This window comes from Strigops habroptila, chromosome 5, assembly GCF_004027225.2.
Source record: "Strigops habroptila isolate Jane chromosome 5, bStrHab1.2.pri, whole genome shotgun sequence".
Taxonomy (NCBI): Eukaryota; Metazoa; Chordata; class Aves; order Psittaciformes; family Psittacidae; genus Strigops; species Strigops habroptila.
In genome coordinates this window covers 29570477-29589071 of record NC_044281.2, presented here as the reverse complement: position 1 = coordinate 29589071, position 18595 = coordinate 29570477, and the positions used below count along the sequence as shown (strand labels likewise).

At 36.0% G+C, this 18595-nt stretch overlaps 1 protein-coding gene across 1 annotated transcript in view; it reads right to left on the bottom strand.

Moving 5' to 3' along the window:
* The window catches only part of SH2D4B (SH2 domain containing 4B), a 66765-nt gene that overhangs the window by 22444 nt on the left and 25726 nt on the right, over positions 1-18595 (bottom strand). The window contains exons 5-6 of the mRNA XM_030485680.1: positions 11665-11875; positions 9752-9879 (exon numbers count right to left, since the gene is read on the bottom strand). Coding sequence (XP_030341540.1) covers positions 9752-9879; positions 11665-11875 — 339 coding nt within the window. The remainder of the gene's footprint in view (positions 1-9751; positions 9880-11664; positions 11876-18595) is intronic.

Below are 18595 nucleotides of genomic sequence, written 5' to 3'. Positions count from 1 at the left end.
ATGACATCAGTGAGCTTAGAAGAAATCTTTCTACATGTTTTAGAATATCATTAGAACTTGTATTGCTAAAAGGGATACAAATTTAAATCATGCTATATCTGGAGTATTTTCCTATAGTCGAATAAAAATGAAAGTTCCAGATAGATTTCTACAAAGCAGATTGATGGTGATATTTTCTGTAAGAACTTAAGAAATGATACTTCTTTATCCAGCTCAAAGAAAAATAAATCTTGGGATAATATTGATAACTAATTTTTCTTCTCAGACACTTGGCTAGATTTGAGAACTTTACGCAAACTTTGTTAATTACAGTGCTTTCTAGCTGCTTGCAACATTCTCGCATATTGGTTTAGTGTACTATTCCTCAGGGGAAAAAGTTACCTTTAATCACTCAATAAAGCAAGCCAGACACTGAAGCACTGTTGAAAGTCAAATGAGAGTAACATTGGGATAGTAAAAACTTCACGCCTAATGAGCGGCAGTATAGTAACCACGTGCAGCTCTTATACTGATCCAGTTCTGGATATCCTCTGGGGTTTGACCCAGTTCTCAGTTAAGACAATAAAAACCAGCCACTAAGTATCTTCGTTTCCTACCATCACTGGAACTAAGCGATCTAGCAGCTAGTTGAAACTCACAGCAAGATAATCTGAATTAGATGTTTGAAGCCACCACTTAGTAAGCAGAAATGGCTTCAATGGAGGGACTAACTTCATCAGAGGTTCTGAAAAAGTCACAAACAGGAGCAAATGGAATTTTTTACTTAATTTCTAATACAAAGTCTGGAACTCAGCTAAATTTCATCAATGGAACTATTCCAGTTTACATGATAAGAGGATCTGGACACAGACAGCAAGTGTGCAGATTCATTTGTTGCACCACCATCTTAGCTCTCAAAACTTCTGTCCCCACCCTGTAAACGGTAGCATAGTTAAGAAAGAAAATAAGAGAGGGAGCTCTATCCCATGACTATACTATTACTTTCTTGTATCTTGGATTGAAATATCTATAAATGTTTGCAGTTGACTTCAAGTACAAAAGATTCTTTTTATCAAGCATACTGGAATGAATTTACAATAGCCACATGCACGCATGAAAGATCCATGCTGTGTTTAATTGTGAGAAGCAGTGCTAACAGCAGCAGCAGAATGTTCCATGGAATTATATATAATTTAGATCTGAGTCCTCCCTATCATGGATTAAGAACTCTTGTGTACTATATTACAGTTGCTGATCTCAGATAGAGAGATAGGGTGTGATCCAGTCAGAGCCAATGCCTACCAGCATGCTAATCTGCATAGCAATTTTGGAGTTTTACCTCTTAAAAAGATTCATGAGTTCGTGATTGACAGTCCCATTCACTGAAAGGCCAGAAGAAGGAAGAACTGATCTTTCTGCAATCCGAGAGGGAAAAAAGGGAGCTGTCATTCCCTTATCTTTTGCAGGGGAAGGGCAAATGTATGTTTCCCACACTCCACCTCATTCTGTCTCCATGCCAGCACCACATGATAAGTTTCACATACAGGTTAGTCACCTACAGAGTCAGAGAAATCTCTTCTCTTTGTTTTCATATCATCTCCTACTGTTTATCTCCTGTGGTGAAAGCAGCTTAAGTGGCACAATCTGCTCCTAACTGGGTGAACTGAAGTTAAGCGAAACCAGCAACGTAATTTTGTGCTGTCACATGCTTCCCCCCAGCATGACTACAGACCATACCTGCTGATACCCTGTTTGAGAGAGTTGTGTTTGCTTAGCAGGAAAACAGCATTATTTCAAAGGAGCTGTCAAAGTAATAACTTGTAGTCTTTTGCCCTGAGGCTGGATCAATAGGACTGCGGTTTCAATATTTTGCGTAGCAAGACTGAAGGACCAGTAAGAAGGGTATCTGCTGGGAAACCAGTAAAATTTTCTGGCCTTAGATCTGCATTTATTTGCTGTGTTTTAAACAGAAAATACTGCAGACAATAAATATAACTTAGTTGAGCATAAGATGAATACAGAAGCCTGCAAAATAGAAAGCATGTTATTGTAAGTGTGCAGGCAAGGAACAAGAGCTGGAGGCATGGCGATAAACAGTTAGATATGGACTAAGAAAAAGCAGGATATCAGCAATTCATCCAAAACTAACAAGGTTCTACACAGGACACCTGTGGTATGCTAGAGGGGGTGATCAGGAAACATCCAGATACAGCATTTAAAGATACACAGTATGAGCTGAATGTTTTGTGCTGGTAGCAACTGACATCTCAGTTTACCTTGTGCATGAATAAACTAACCATTAACACACACATGATTGACACCGAAAGGAGAAAGCATTATCCAGCATGTACGGAACAGACTATAGTATGTATAAAACAGTACCATAGCTCATCTGTAAGCAGATGAACAAGGCCTTCTGTGTTCACTCTGGTTGTCATAAAGAGTCATCATAACTTCTTCCAGTCTTAGTATAAACAACATTTCTAGATGTCGGGCATCTTTACCTGAATCTAATGTTCTTTATTTTCTTTAAAATGAGTCAGTTTTAAGTCTTACATGCAATTTCTTTCAAATAACTCATGCTTTTCTATCACTTGGTTTTTATAAATGATGCTACATTTCCAAACGCTAACAGCAGAGCTTTTCATTCAGGAACACCTCTCCCTTTTGTTTTATGTAATGTGGTAAAGAAAACCGGACTGAGGGAGCTGCAGTAATAGAGAAATGCACTCGCACACAGCCCACTTCTATAAGGAGACAGAACACAGAACTGTAACCTAAAATTACAGGTAAACATATTAAGCTACCATGATGGCTTACTAAATGAAAACATAATTTCTCGCTATGTCATGCTCTAATAGAAGCACATGGAGAAGAAAATCTTCAAAGTGTTTTAAACAAAGGGGGCAAGAAGCCTTCAGAATGTAAAGCAATTTGATTTTCAATAGCAAAATAATTTTTCATTAAGGGATTAGTAAATTCACCTAGAAGTAAATTCTATGAAAAACATGGTGCATATTCTTCACAAATGCAAAGAATCATCTGGCACAAACTTGAACTTGAAAGGATTTATTTTTTTTTTTTAATAACCTTTGACTAGCAGTGAACTATATGGGCACTGCACCTGACCTGTTTGTATCCATGAAACACTTCATCAAACTTGTTTCCCCTTTGTGGTCATGCGCTCTTTATTACCTCTCATTTTTTAGGGTCTGCAATACTTGTTCAGAAAAACTGCTGCCTTCTATCTTTAGAACATGCCTAATCTTTAGGATATAGCTTCCAGTTAAAAAGCAGTGAAGAAGGACAATGTATTGTAAAGAAATAAGAAAGCTCATTTCACAATAGCAATTAGCCTATTTACATTAATTATTCAATTGCTTCATTCTACAATTTCCCTGCTGTTCTTTTGTGCTTCCTTTCTCCTTGCAGCGTGTTACAGCTCACGTTACCTCACTTTGATACTTTGCTCCCTTCCATGGGGAGCCAAGAGTCCAAAACTTTTGTTTGCTAATAACCTATTTGTGTAGACATTTCTAGTGCCACTTTTGTAATGGCACTAGAAAAACAATTCCAAAGCCTTCAAAAGAACTGACAGATTGAAATAATCATTATAACCCAAGTGGAATGACTTAGTATATGAAAGATCATCTTACTTCTCAGAAAACAGCATCACACCTTTCATTTCTTAAAGAAGAAGCTAAGAACTGAATTAGAGCTGAGGAAGTATTTGGGTTTTGTTGTGTTTTGGGTCTGACTTGAGACATCCATAATTACGTACCAAAATCTACCATAAGATCTAAAGACTTAATTCCATATACTGTAATGTCTTTGAAAAATACTATCAGAACATCCAGTAGGTGTTTGATAGGAATATGTTATGGAAATATATAAAGATAGTGTTCCATCTCACAGGAAATAAAGAGATGATCATGGCTCTAATAACTACATGTAAATCTACCCATATGGAGAATATATACAAAACTGCAAGGCCAAACTAGTTCATGTATAATGCCCCAATAAAACCTGTATGTGTAGGTTATAAACATTACTGCTTTATAAGTATTTCAAAGTAAAATTACAGAAATATTACTATTTAAAGACTATGGTGCAAAATCAGAGTGAGCCTATCATCAGTCCTTCAAATGCTAGACACAGATTTTCCAACTTGAATTGCCTCTTCAGTGTTTAGCAACCCCTTTATATAATACAACAGAGGGCTCTCACTCATCCTGCCATAATCACTGTGATACAGTTATCATTCATCACTGTGCCTGAATTCAACAGTGATGAAAAGCACAGGACTAAACAGCCTTGGAAACCAACGTGCTCTGTTTAAACATAGAATAGGGACAATAGGGGTGACAGCAGCACATGCCTCCCCAATCACAGCCAAAAGTATGCCTCAATCCATTTTCTAATGTAAGGTTATGTGATGAGGGTATAATTTGGCATCCAAATTTTTTCCGTATCTGTTCTTCCTAAGTATCCCAGCAAAGGTAACATTCACTCCTAACAATGTTTTTTTGAGAAATCCACACAGATTAGGAATGATTATTAATGCTAAATGACTGTGGCATTACTTGTTTTATACAAAATCAAGCAGGTGGCAATAACTATCTCCTGCATCAACCTGGGTACATCCTTGCAGCAGTCACAAGCCACAAAGCCTCAGATATTCAAACTGCTGGTGACAACTGTGCCAGCCCTCTCCTTGAGAACAGGCTGGCAAAGAACAAAACAGAGAAATCTACCTTTGTTATAAAGAGAGTAAGACATAGTCTCTTCTAAAGCTATCAATTTGAAAGTCTTATTTTTTTAATCTTTCCCAGACAATTGTTCAAAATATTTTCTTTATATTCTGTAACTCTCTTAATCTCACACTTCCCCTTCTTCATGTACTTGAATAAATTAGAGACCCAGAACTGTCCTGCAAATGTGTGCAAGGTAACAGGTACATAGTAATTGACAACTTTTATTTTAGCTGGTTTTATCGTTTGAGTCAGGAATTCACTGATTCCATTCCAGATGTTTCCCAATCACAGGATGTTTTAGATACCAAACTTTGCATATAGCTATTTTTTGGATGAGTCTTTCAAGACCTGTGGAGGACAGTGGAAAAGCCCTCAATTAATTCAGGAGGTTTTTAACAAGATCTTGTATCTTTTTCCCCAACAAAGTACCCCATCAACAACAATTGTAGAAGGGGAAAAAAAGCAGACCCCTGGGGCTCAGTTTACTTAAGCAGAGAATCTATTTGTGCAGTTTCTTGAATAGAAGTAAAAGCTAGATAATGAGAAAGCAGTGAATTAGAAAATAGATCATTAATATCAAGAAGGTTGTATTTCGGCTGGATTTACAACACTTGCTTTACATCTTCCTAACATGCATTTATTGAATGACTGGAAGGTTTTTCTTCAAGAGCAGAAGAAAAACTGCAGTTTTATGTTCAAAGCAGCAAACTATATTCACTCCTAGATGTATTTCAAACCAAACCACTGCCATTTCTGAGTCCCTTAGAAAATACTACAATACCAGCTATATTTTAAGAGGTATATTTCCTACTATTCAGCTATACCTGTATGCCTAGCGTTGTCACTACTGTTCAAGGACTCAAAATTAGTAGATGTTCAGAAATACTAAGTTTGCAATCCTTTACTGAGAACATCTGATTTGCAGAACCACTGTCACTATTTAGGTCTGCTAGATTTACATCTTGAAAACAAGTTTCTTGCTGAAAACAATATTCACCACCTGAAATTAAACCTCAATCTATAAACATTTGCAACACAATCCTGTTAAACCAAAAATTGTCTTTCCTGGATCCCCTGACCTCAGGGATTACTCAGCTTCTATTTCTTTCCACATTTTTCAATCCATCCTTCAACATGCTCTGATCAGCTTCTTCACAGTTTGCCACTCCCTTAGCTAGTAACTGCACTGACACTCTGATTTCCCTTTCTCCACAACAGGAACCATGCTACTGCAATTACAGTTTAAAGGTACAACCTTTAGGGCAACTACCTCATGTTTCCAGATGCATGATATCAGCCTCCGAACTTTCCTTTCAACCTGAAGGCAAGTAGAGATCTGATAGTGCTACAGTAGATGCTTATAGCAAATATGCAGAGCCACCTCACTGACAGGCAATGAATAAATTCCTCATTTTGTCATACTGTATTATAATCACTATACATCTAACAGATCCCTTGTGAATAAATAACATCAACAACCATAACCCATTGGTCTCAACTAAATACTGAAATACGTAGAGATAACTTCACCCATAGGACAGCAACCCTGTCCTATGTTCTGGATAGAAAATAACCAAATACAGAACAGAATATGTGAGAGCTAAAAGTCTAACATCTGCAGTAAAAAAAAAAACAAACCAAAACCACCAAAAAGAAACAAACCCAACAAAATATCAAAAGTAACATCTGACAAACCAGTGGGAATGGAAAAATGCTGAAACAGATTTCAAGTAAAACAGGTTAAAGGACAAATGAAAGATAGAGCAAACAAATGGAACTATTACCTTGTCCAGCTAGCAGCATCTTTCTGTGAAATACTTCAGGGAGGAAGAGGCCTCCAGTTTTGTTGCTATATGGAATTCCATTGCCATTGTTTTATGCCTGCAGTAAACTGAAAACTACAATTTGCTAATGTCTGTGATAGAGTTTGGAAAAACTCTCCTAAAACATAGGGAGGGCTGGTAACTTTCCCTTTACTTGGCAGGGATTGCACAGAGCTTTGAAAAGAAAATTCCAATGCAAAGCTAAACTTGGCCAAAACAAAGAGTATCTCCCTTTCTAGCCCTTGCATCCTAAATATGAAATTACTTCCCAGCTTTCAAAACACCAGCAACTGAGATCTTGGCAAAGAATGTTCTGAATTCAGATTTTTTTAAAAAATTCACACATCGTGATATAATACAGGATGCCCTTGTAAGTTAGATTCATCTACCCATATTCATCAATTAGCAGGTAAGAAATCAGAATTTATCTAAATTTAGACCTATTCCTTAGTTTCCATAGTCAAAAAATGAAGGCATAATTCTTTTCAATCAAACCTAAGCCAACTATTAGATAATACAAAAGAAACGGATTTTGTACAAAAGATAGACACTGATCTTCTTATATCCCAAGATAGTCTCAGAGGCATCTTAATTGCTTCCTCCGATTCTCCTTTATTTTCGCAGTTTGACAACTGAGCACCGTTGCACTGTAGCCACTAAGTGAGCATAAGCCATTTTAAAAAAGGTTCATTCTTTCCCAATCCAAATGAAGTAAAGATCATCTAATTTTATGATTTCCTAAGGGGATAAAGGCAGTTTTAAGTCATAAATAACACTTAAAAATAGATATTTAAAATGTTCTTCTTGACCAACTTAAAAAAATCATCCTGTATTGAAGGGGTAAACAATACAGTTGGTGGTCGGGATCTATTACGCAAACATAGCCAACATTACACCTAAAATTCAGCTGAACATTACAGTTTGTATCTTTAACGTTAATTATTTAATCAAGAAAACAGTAAAGCCTATTCAAAATGAGCTAAAAACATCTCTCAGTGGCGTTCAGATAACTGATGATAATTTCAAGAGACAAATATGGATAAAGTTGAAGCTAATATTGGTTTAAGAAGTAACATTTTGAGAGTAAGGAAGAAAATGTGCATATTTGAAAAAGAATTTTCTTTATTACAGATTTTACCACTTCAAATGAAATATTTTGTACTGATTCTTCAAATGAAGATGAAAGGAAAACTTCAGGTACATTAAGTATGCCATAGGTTACTCTGTTTCGCATACCATGAAAATGCCCTAGACAATATGTATTTCAAAACAGAATCCACATCAGTTTGAAGACTTAATGTGGGAAATATGCCAAATATATGAGATTAAAGACATTTTTGCATTATTATTTGGACTTTGTTATTTTAGCTAAACACATCTGTCTCAGACCTTCATCTCTGTGTAATGAGAAGATATCATATGTCCATAGTACAATTTGAAGACAGTGAATCAGCTAATGCTAAACTTTAGCTAAGAAGCTGAACCACCTGACAGTCAAAGCAAGTAATCAAAGGTCTATTGACCTTGGCAAAACCATGTAATTCTGTAATAAATTAATATCTACTTTTTTTGGTATGGCTATAATAGATCTCTTAGTGTATTGCATTCAAAAAGCCTTTAACGTGGGGCAGAATATTATATTCCCATATTATGGTCCAAAACTGGAATATAACTAAATGTAGAAGTTATTCAAGGATGTGAAGGACCTGATTATACCTGTTTTGAGAGATGCTTGAGGTTTTAAGAACCTGTCATCATAACACTAGAAAATGTTAAATACTAGGCAGCAGTTCTTGCCACAGAAACATCCACGTAACCAAATGATGATTTTATAATTGCTACATTGGGTGGAGTGGTTAGCTGTAATTCTGGGCTTTGCAGAATGGCTTTCATTTGTATTGGCAATTTCTTATACAAGTCAGATATAGTCTGCTGTATTTTATTCATACACAAAAAACATCTATAATGACCTGGTTCTCTGAATACAATACAAAACAACACCACACAGAAGATCCTAAATAGGCTTGTACAATAGGAGTCAAAATCTTTAATTGAATGAGTAATAAAGAATAGACAAAAAAGATTTTTGGCTGATCAAAAGTTTTTTTGGTTGCCTTCCCCTTCCTACCTCACCAGATTGGAGCCAAATTCAATGATAAGGGTTTTGGTTTGTTTTTTGCTCTGGATTTTTCATTTATTTGTCTTACCCCAAAGTTTGTCTACATTACAAAATGTAACATAGATAGTGCATAACACTACAAATGATTGCTTACTGCATCTGTAACAACCTGATGTTCAGTTTCCACCACTCCAGAAGAGTTACAAGGCACCTGAGTTGTTCATTAAGGCTTATGATGAATCTGACCAGAGCTGCAGAAGCTAAAACAGCTAATCAGCAAATAGGTACAAAGGAGCATTCATTGGATCTCTGCAAAAAAACCCACTGAGCTTTGTGTTCGGGATCTACCTTAATTATCTTTGTTAGGCTCTGTGAGTGGGAGAAGGACAAACGAGGTACTTTCCTCACTTTCATAAATGTCATTGGATAGTCATAGTTTCTTAAGATATGAGCAGCATGATCTGAGAAACTAAAGAAAGATCACCAATTCTTCAGTTCTTGCCATGATTAACCTATTAATCCAAAGCCACAGAAATTAGACTGCATAAGCCCAGATGCCTTCTTAACTTAAGGCATGAATTATGTTCATCATTACTTATGCCAATTTATATGGATGTGAATTTCTCACAAGCAGGAAAAACATTTACCACTGGTGCCACAGAAAGATCATGGTTGAAAATACTTTTGAAAATGTCCACATATGAAATTTTAATCAGTTTGTCTCTCAGAAAAAAACCACACCAAATGTCTTTTGTAAGAAAACAAAAAACTCAGTCTGCATCATTGGTCCTGATATGCTTGCTACTAAACGGCAAATATATTTGGGCCAAAATACTCCTGAAAAAAAAACAACCTTTGGCAATATGAATCACAAACTAGTGTACTTAATCAGAAAAAAGAAAACTGGAAAATCATATGCTAATAATAGGAATGATGCAAAAAATCTGGTTTTAACAGGCACCATGTTTCACAATATCAAGTAGAAGTTCCTTTTTGTGATGAAAGCTGGCAGGATTTATTTCCTGAGTGTATGCTTACAGCTCTATTTTAAAAGAAATGAAGAATCAGTGTATTACCATGAAACCATTGAGCAATCCTGTTGGTGTTCCTCTCAAACCCAGCACGTCGAGGGATCTGCTCTTCTTTGAACCAGCGAATGATGACATCTTGGGAAAAGGGTCTAGAAGGACGCTCCCAGATGTTACTGCATTGAAAGGCAAGTAATTACAGAAGAGTCATACAGAGAATAAGCAGTATGTAAAACCAAGTGACGATAGAAATATTAATCTATTTTTTACATATTTACAAAACACTCAGCAAAATAAAACAGACAAGTAAGAAGAAAAGTGAATGGAACCTTTCTACACTATATAGAAATTATAAGAAAGAAAGATCTTAAGTAAAAATAGAAGAATACTATTTTCTAGTGACTTAAATGAAAAGTCAAGGCAAAAACTAAAGGAGCTATGCTTCATGCTGAAAAACTTAAGAGACATAACACTGAACCCACATTCCCTTGAGGCAAAAAAACCTGTCTCATACTACTGGTAAATAACGACATATTGTGCATCTCCTCCTTGACCTCTCAGGTCACTGGCAAAGTAACATTTTAGATACACATCTGTTCCTGCTCAACCATACCAGCATTAGGTGTGAGAAATTGAATTATATACATTTATGTATATTAACTATTAAAGCAACTTTTATTTTTCTTGATACCTTCAAAATCAAGTCATGGACAAACAAAGAGGAGCCTTAAAAGATAACAAAACCAAATATTGCCTGGTTTTTGTAAAATAAGCATGGCTTAGAAACAGGTAAATAGTACTGAGTGTGAGCTGGAGAACGATCAGAATATTTTTCAGCTTTTTTTCATGCCCTTTTTGAAAAGGATCACATCTAGCACAACCAAATTCTATAGTAAATAACCTCACCTCACAAACTCAGAACTTTAGGTCAAAATTATGGACTGACTTTTCAAAATCTGCCACTTTTACTAGTGCTTTTTCTACTTCAATTTGAAGAAGACTTTAAGAAGTTTAGACAAATAATAAGATAATTCCTTTGACAAGTTGATTTGATGGTAACTTTAAAATCCTGCTCTCTCCAATAGTGAAATTCTGATTGCTCCTCAAACTGGGAGTTTTGGCTGCTGTTACAGGAGAGTTTCTGTGTCTCAGCATAGTAGAGCAAAGAACTTCTCAAAATACATTTCCAAATGATTCTCACTGGTGCTACAATGACTGGTAAAGAAAAAAAAATAGTGTAATGGCACTCTTTCCTTTCTGATCTTGGATATTGGTTGTTGGGATTACTTTATTATGGTTTTTTAGCATTTAATGCTACCATCCTGCCAGTGCTCACATTGCTTTTATCATCACATGAAGCCAAACTACTGGTATAAGAAGTACCCAGGAAAAGAGTAGAGTGATTAGTCAACTTTCTAGCACCCATCTGCCAGTTCGGATTCTTCCCCTCTGTAGTTCACAGCACTCCCTAAATAGTCAGATGAAAGAATAATAAACATCAAAGATACTTGATTTTTCCTGAAATAAAAACTTGAACTCCCTGAAACTTAGGAGTATGGCAGCTGTCCATAAAATTTTTCAAAGACCTGTGAAGCAGCAGGCAGTGTTAGGCTTAGGACTTGCCTAAGAATTTGTCCATTTGACTTCTCCATATCACAGCCCTGCGCACTAATTTAATACTGACTTTTGAAAGAAACATCTCTCTCTGTGTGAACTCTAAGACATCTGTCTGAAAAATAAATGGCATTTAGTTTACATTAAGCATTCATCTGTTTTCATTTTTCTTTAAACATTCTTTTTCTAGAACATTTAAAGAATGTTCTTTAAACATTCTTTTTCTTGTCTAGAGCAGGACTCTGAGAATTTCCAACAATTGAAGAAGAGCTTGTTGAAATGGTGGGGATTGGAGAAGGATCAATTCAACAGAAAATTATCTCTAAGTGACTTGTGTACAAACCAACCTGGATGCTGCAGAGAGAGGCTGCAAAGAACTTGCACTATTGTTGTTCAGTTTTATCTCTTGATCGCTATTCAGGCTCGTCCCCTGGAACAAATTACTCAGGCCAGCCACTCTTCCCTTCTGGATGGCATGCAAGGATTGTCGTCGATATTCATCCCGAGCCCTGCGTGCTTTGTGGCTCCTTTCCTCATCTGCAGCTTTGGAGCGGCGCACTGGGTGAAATGAATAGGAAGGGTGAGGAGAAGAGACTTTAGACATACAAACAACCTCTCCTAATAGAACTACTTTTATTCCTTATATGACCTGATTTTAAGAACGTTCAAATTACAATGCACTATCAAAGAGATGGCTAACTGGATGACTTCCCTGACGCTTCAGATACAGGCCCACCATTAGAAAAAGCATGCCAGACTTGAGCTATCAATGATCTGATGACTGCTGGCAATGACTGAGCCTCTACGTAGTGCAATTACATCTGACACTTGCTTTGGCTGTAATAAGAGAAATTCTGCTTCAGGATATCTTTTCCACTGGCAGTGCAGCAAGTTTTATGTTTCAGGAAAGAATGCTAACTACTGCTTAAACTTAAGCCTGTGTTTAACAGAATTCTTTGCAACTATGCACATAACTAGAATTGTAGGAGCTATTCTCAAAATTTACAGTTAGATAAAAACTAACATGTAGGTCACACTTCTTGTTGTTACTGTTGCTTTCTTTCTGAAAGGCCTATGCTATCTTTGTTACAGTACTTAAAGTCACAGAAGTCTCCATCTCGAAAACTGCAGTCTAAAAATATTTTCAGTAACAATGGAGAAGTTAATAGCCATTGGAAAGGGCATGCTGATGCTATGGATGGGGTTGTCTCACACTTGAGCCTCTCAAATTGCATATAAAGAAACAGAATCTGTACTGGAAGATTTAATACACATCTATCAATAGCACTGACCAGGGAGTTAAACATTTCCATAACCTGAAATGAGTCTGCTGCTCTGGCCCTTGCGAGTCAGGCATCTTTCACTAAAGCTTCTTCATTTTAAAACTAACGTACTAAAAATCCTGTCTTCAAAAAGGCGTATCTATCTTAAATGCACCAAGGATTGTACTGTAAATATTCACCATCTATCAGCTCTTTTCTGGTGCCTCAAGCCCCATTTTGATGATTTTTTTTTTTTTTTTTTTTTTTTTTTTTTTTTGAGATAGAAATAACTTCAGGCAGGCAAATTATTCCAGTGCAAAACAAACCTTTAATATCCAGTGAAGCAAATATTAAAGCAGCAAGCTATTGCCTCCAGTAGCAATTATCAATCCTGCCATGACTATCCTGGCTTAGATCGTACCCAATTCATAAAGTGCACAGACTATTTCTTATTCTGCTGTGATTGTACCTGTAACTAGGAATGCATGATATAAAACCAGACAGATGCATTTCATTAGGCTGTTTGCATGCCTCTGGTTTACATTCCTGATTTAAAGCAAGCAGAAGTATAAATGGATTTGTCCAAATTATGAAAAGGTTTAATGGAATCAAGAAATAAAAGTGCTCAAAGCAAAACGAAATGAAATAAAACCCTCAAATGATGGAAAAAGACTTTTAAGCTTAGAGTTATATATTATCATAGGTAGCAAGATATACAGAACTAAAAGCTTAGCAACATAGCATAAAAAACGAGTCATAGATGCTTCATGTGTATATAAGTGGCAGGATTTCAGTTTCGCTTAACTACATACAGAGTAGTTTTAGCTAAACAATACCAAACAACTGTACAGCACAGAAAACATGAGTAACAGGTTTCACTATTTATCTTACAGGTTGTTATTTTTAAGGGTAGATAATGTCACCTAAACACGCTACTTCAATGGCTCCAGTATATTAGTTACAAAAATTCTGTGATTTATCACTTCTAAAGCCACTCAGTAATGGCTGCTTTAAATGTGGACTTTGCATTTGCAACAACATGAGACAGCAAGGAAGATGAGTGCAAGGCAACTTGGTAAGACATTTAGAAACCAGTCACTGGTTGTCACAGATCAAGGTCAAACTGCCTGGAGCTTTCTGGGATTCTTTTCTATTGACGTACAGGCTGCCTGGTAGTAAAAAAGGCAAGGTATCTTCATGCCCCACTTTCCTCAGCAACAGACACTCTTTTCAACAGACATTCTTACTGTATTTTTACTGGCTAATAAATCAATCTCTACCATCAGAAGCTAGTGACCTGGACTACATTTTCCCAAACTATCAAATTTTAGTATTTCTTATCACAAAACAGTGGGGAGAGGTAGCATAGTTTGTAACTTTTAAATATCAACATGATATGAAGAATTTGATTGATTTGTCAAGTTTGCAGGAAATCTACAGTTCAGCCCAGTCCCGTTGTTCCATTTCCACTACCAGTTTTCTCTTCAGCTGTTGGTGATATCAATGACAGGTACATCCTCCTTCAGCACTTACAAAATTAAGCATGCTTCAGCCCTGATGGCACTGTAATTGTGTATCAATGCCTTTATATAGTTTAGGTTTACACAGTTGAGGTTTATAGAGAGCTGTTTAGGTGAAAATATGATTGTAGCTGCAGTAGAGCAGGCCAAAAATGAGTTATCAAACCCTCCTGGAAAAGTAGTAAAAATATCAAGACTCAGGTCTGTGCTGTCATGATTACATGGTTATCACTGCTAGAAAAAATAGTTTAAGGCCAGCTTAGACATGTCTACATGACCTGCAGTGTGAACATACTCTAACAACAAAAAAGAAACCACACAGCTTGCATATGCAATAACTTTTATGATCCTATAGATCTTTTATCATCCTATAGATCTTTTATCATCCTATAGATGAGTTTGCCTTGTTTTCTTTGAACAGCTTAAGAGAATCTGTTATTCTTCTGTGCTAACCTAAGTTGTCTTTTGAATGAAAAAGCAAGATTTCCTTTTATATTTTTCTCTTAGGATTGTCAAATCCCTATTAGCAGTCCTGGCAAAGTTCTAATACCAAATCTTTCATACAGATGAGGATTAATTCATGCTTTGCTACAGCTGAACTTGATCACACAATTTGTGAAAGAATAGGAACTCTCCATTTTGTACAATCTATTTTGTGCTTTTGAAGAGCTGTGAATTACAGTCAGAGCTATGTGAAAGCAGAAAGAAACCCATGTGCTATGAATATGCATCCTCATTTTTAAATTATTTTGTTTCAGCTTTACCCTTGTTAATAATTCTTAGAAGCTTGTTTATAAGCAATTCAAAATGACTACTTGATAGGTAAAATTCAATCTTTAAATTTATTGAGTGCACATAGAAATCACATAGTGTTTTCCTTCTTCCTAATAGGAAAATAACCTCCCAAAAATACTCTGTGATACGGCTCCAGTTCAGCAATCTGCTTATCTGAAAGCATGTGAATAATCCCATCCCTATTCAACAACACACTTTGTGACCTACTGAAGTTCAGTGAGCACATACTTAAGGTCGAGCACTTTCTTAGTCAATGCATAGCTGAACTGGGGACTACTGACTTCAAAATTCAGCGCTTTATCAAATGCTCCTGCCAGTAAACTCACTCATTTGAATATCTGTGGAAAATGATCACCAAACAAACATGAATTCCTTTAAAATTCAGAGAAAAATAAATTCATGGACATAGTTCGTAGAAGAACATAAAAATGTAACAATATAAAAGAAAATATAATGAATCAGCCTGGTATCCTACTTCCAACCAAAAGTGGGTGCTTTGGGAAAGGCGTAAGAATAGATCAAGTCACGCAACTCTGTTTACATTTTTACTGGAATAATTTTTGTTTGGAAATGAGTAAAGCTGGTCAGATGGTGTATCTAAGCACTTCGTTGCTTGATGCAGTTTGCAGGGGGTTCTAAGTGTATTAACAGAATGCCTTTTGCAATATTCGATCAGGTGAATATTTATGCTGCAGTTTTTCCTATTATGTTTTGCAGATTCCTTTTCTGCTCTCACAAAGAGACTGCTCTCACACTTGGAGACTGTGATATACAGTATTGTTTACTGAGTACTCTAGAAACCTACAAAATAGAACAGCCTGTAGAAAGATCCCAAACTAGTCAGAATATATGCACTCCTCTATCCAAGCTTAGCCTTAGTTCCCACTTCATAGTTTAAAAAAAAAAAAAAAAAAAAAAAAAAAAAAAAAAAACAAAACCCAACAACTTTGAACAGTGGACTCTTTGAATCAGTCTTTTCCACTATTCGTCTTCTCATTTGCCAAACAATATACTTGGCTCCACATATTAACTCACAACTGCCATCTATAATACCCCAACATATATCTATTATATGAAATCTAAGTGTATAATTGCTCTTACTACACTGTTTTTTCCTTTTAGTACTGATTTCTAAATTTATTCTACATTTGCCATTTAGTACATTAAAAAGCACTAAAATGATGTATTTCAGTTAACACAGTGGTTCTATGGGCTTTTATTGTTATTTGGCACAATCAGAGAAACAGCAGAAGCAAACTGAACCAAGCAACAGGAACTAATATTAGCAACACTTTGCTTATTGCCTTGGCAATAAACAACTGAGGGATAATGTGATGAGGAGAGATGAATCCTCATCACATTCTAAATTCCATCTACTAAATAAATTAGTAGTGTCATCAATATCATAGCTACATTTGCTCTCCACAATAGCTGCTCTGCAGTACTGACCCCCAGCACTGTTGAATATGAAGGTAAGACACAACAGAGGTAAGACACAACGGAGCCTGGCCTTGTTCCTAATGGGCAATATGGTTTCCACTGCAGGTGTGTAGAGACAAAAGATGTTAATGTTACATCTGCTTGTAATTCTCTTATACATTCATACATTTGTTTATTGCTTAGAAAAGATGACAAGTGGATAGCTTTGCCTAACTTCACTAAATTTCCTCTGTGTCCCAAAGGAATATTTGAAGACAAAATTAAAGGATTGTCATAAAAAGGGGGAAAAGAAAATCTGGAACTGAAATCAGAAGTGAAAAATCTGGTGAACGTGAGGGAATAGTTCGATAGCAATTTCAGATGTTCCCACTTCCTAATATTTGTTATTGCCTGTCTACTGAGGTTTCTGGCTTCTGTTAAGGAAATGGAAGATGTTAACATTCCTGAGGAAGCTCAGTGCAGCCTGATGGCACAGTCTAAACCAGCCAGGAACTGGTTTCAGATAAGGCACTAAACACTGCATCTTCATACCTTAAGTCGTCACACCCATTTGCTAATGGAACACAGTTCTAAGCTGTCAAACCAACTGGGACAAATTGAGACACTGAGATAAGCATAAGAGGATAAACAAGGATGTGATACACTCTAGTCATTAGTCTGCACTTAGTTTAATGCTAAATCAATTACTGATAACAGCATAAACTCTGGCAGCACAGAATTTATAGTAGGCTGCAAAACCCAACTGTGGTGCCACAAGCTAGAAGGTGCTGAGCTTTTGTTTTGGCACGGCAGCAGTATTATTGGTGACCAGGCTAGATAGCTTGAAATTACTGCAGTCAGTCACCCTTTTGACCACAAGCAGACAGGTCTATAGGTATTGAGGCACACAGACTGAAGGTGACAGAATTCCTTCAGAGCATCCAGCATACTCCAAAGGTTATACAAGAAAAAAAACTGATGGTAGATTATATCCTCCAGCATATGATGCAGTCGAACGTATTTTGACAGATCAAGAATGCCACTACGGAAATCATGGTCAAAACCTTTCAGAACTTATTCCTTTCTTCTCTGCCTTCTTCCATAATTCCTCTATTGCATTTCTGATCTCTGTCTCTATATAACCAGCATTCCTTAAGAAAACAGAGGCAATAATTCAAAACCTCAGTTACTTCTTTAGTGAAATACTAAGAAAATAAGCTATAGTATTTAGTTACAGTAATGTTCAAGGTATTTTGTTTTATTACTAATTTCAGTGTAAAGGGAGGCTGGGTTTTTTTGTTTGTTTGGTGGTGGGGTTTTTTTTTTAATAACATGGTTGCAAATGTGTTTTCTTTCCCTATATACCACCAAAGAAATACTAAAGCACATCATATCATCCTCTGTGCTAGGTTGCCAGCTGATGCTAGTTTTCTACAAAACTAAAGAGCTACTCTTTTTCCCCAACTCATTCTGCTTTTAAACATGCAAAATACAGAAAGCTACAGTTTTCATTTCCAAATAAACACATACACGTGGATTTAGACAATTCTCCAGGAAATAATTACCTTCTCTTTATTGACAGTGTTATATACAGAGGTTTTATTGATCAAAAATGAGCATAGCCTGCTATGAGCTTGGAAAATGGCAGCAGTGCATCTTATACAGATTTAATTCATGTTGTACTAAATAATTCACTATCACATCAATTCCAGGTAATAGGACTCCAGTAATCAGTTCTCAGGTACTCCTAAAGTGATGACTAAAACCATAAAATAAACTCAATGCATATTTTGAAACATTTCTTTACTTCTGTCAGGAAATAAGTAACACTATAGCAATATTTCTTCTACTTCATGAGGTATTTCATGCAACACATACTATCAGCTCCATATATCTCCATTTTTAGTATTAGTTGATGAACCTTTGTGTTATATATAACTAACATAATAACCTCCCATTAGCTAAAACTTTCTCATCGTTACATTTCCTTTTTCTGCAGAGTAATTAAATCAGTATAGATGTGGGAAATTAAAAATATTCTTCTCCCAACAAAAATACGCAATTCTCATTGCAAACAAATTTCCTACTTCTAAAGACACCTATACAACAGACGTCCAGATGGATATAGATGTATGTTTTATTCACAATAACCTATTAAGTCTTATTTACTCATAATGTGGACCTTTACTTAGCTACAGTTTGTATGTATACATATATATGTAGTACTGTATTTGTTCTGTTCCTTAAAGGCTTTCAAAAATCACTAACTTTTTTTAAAATTA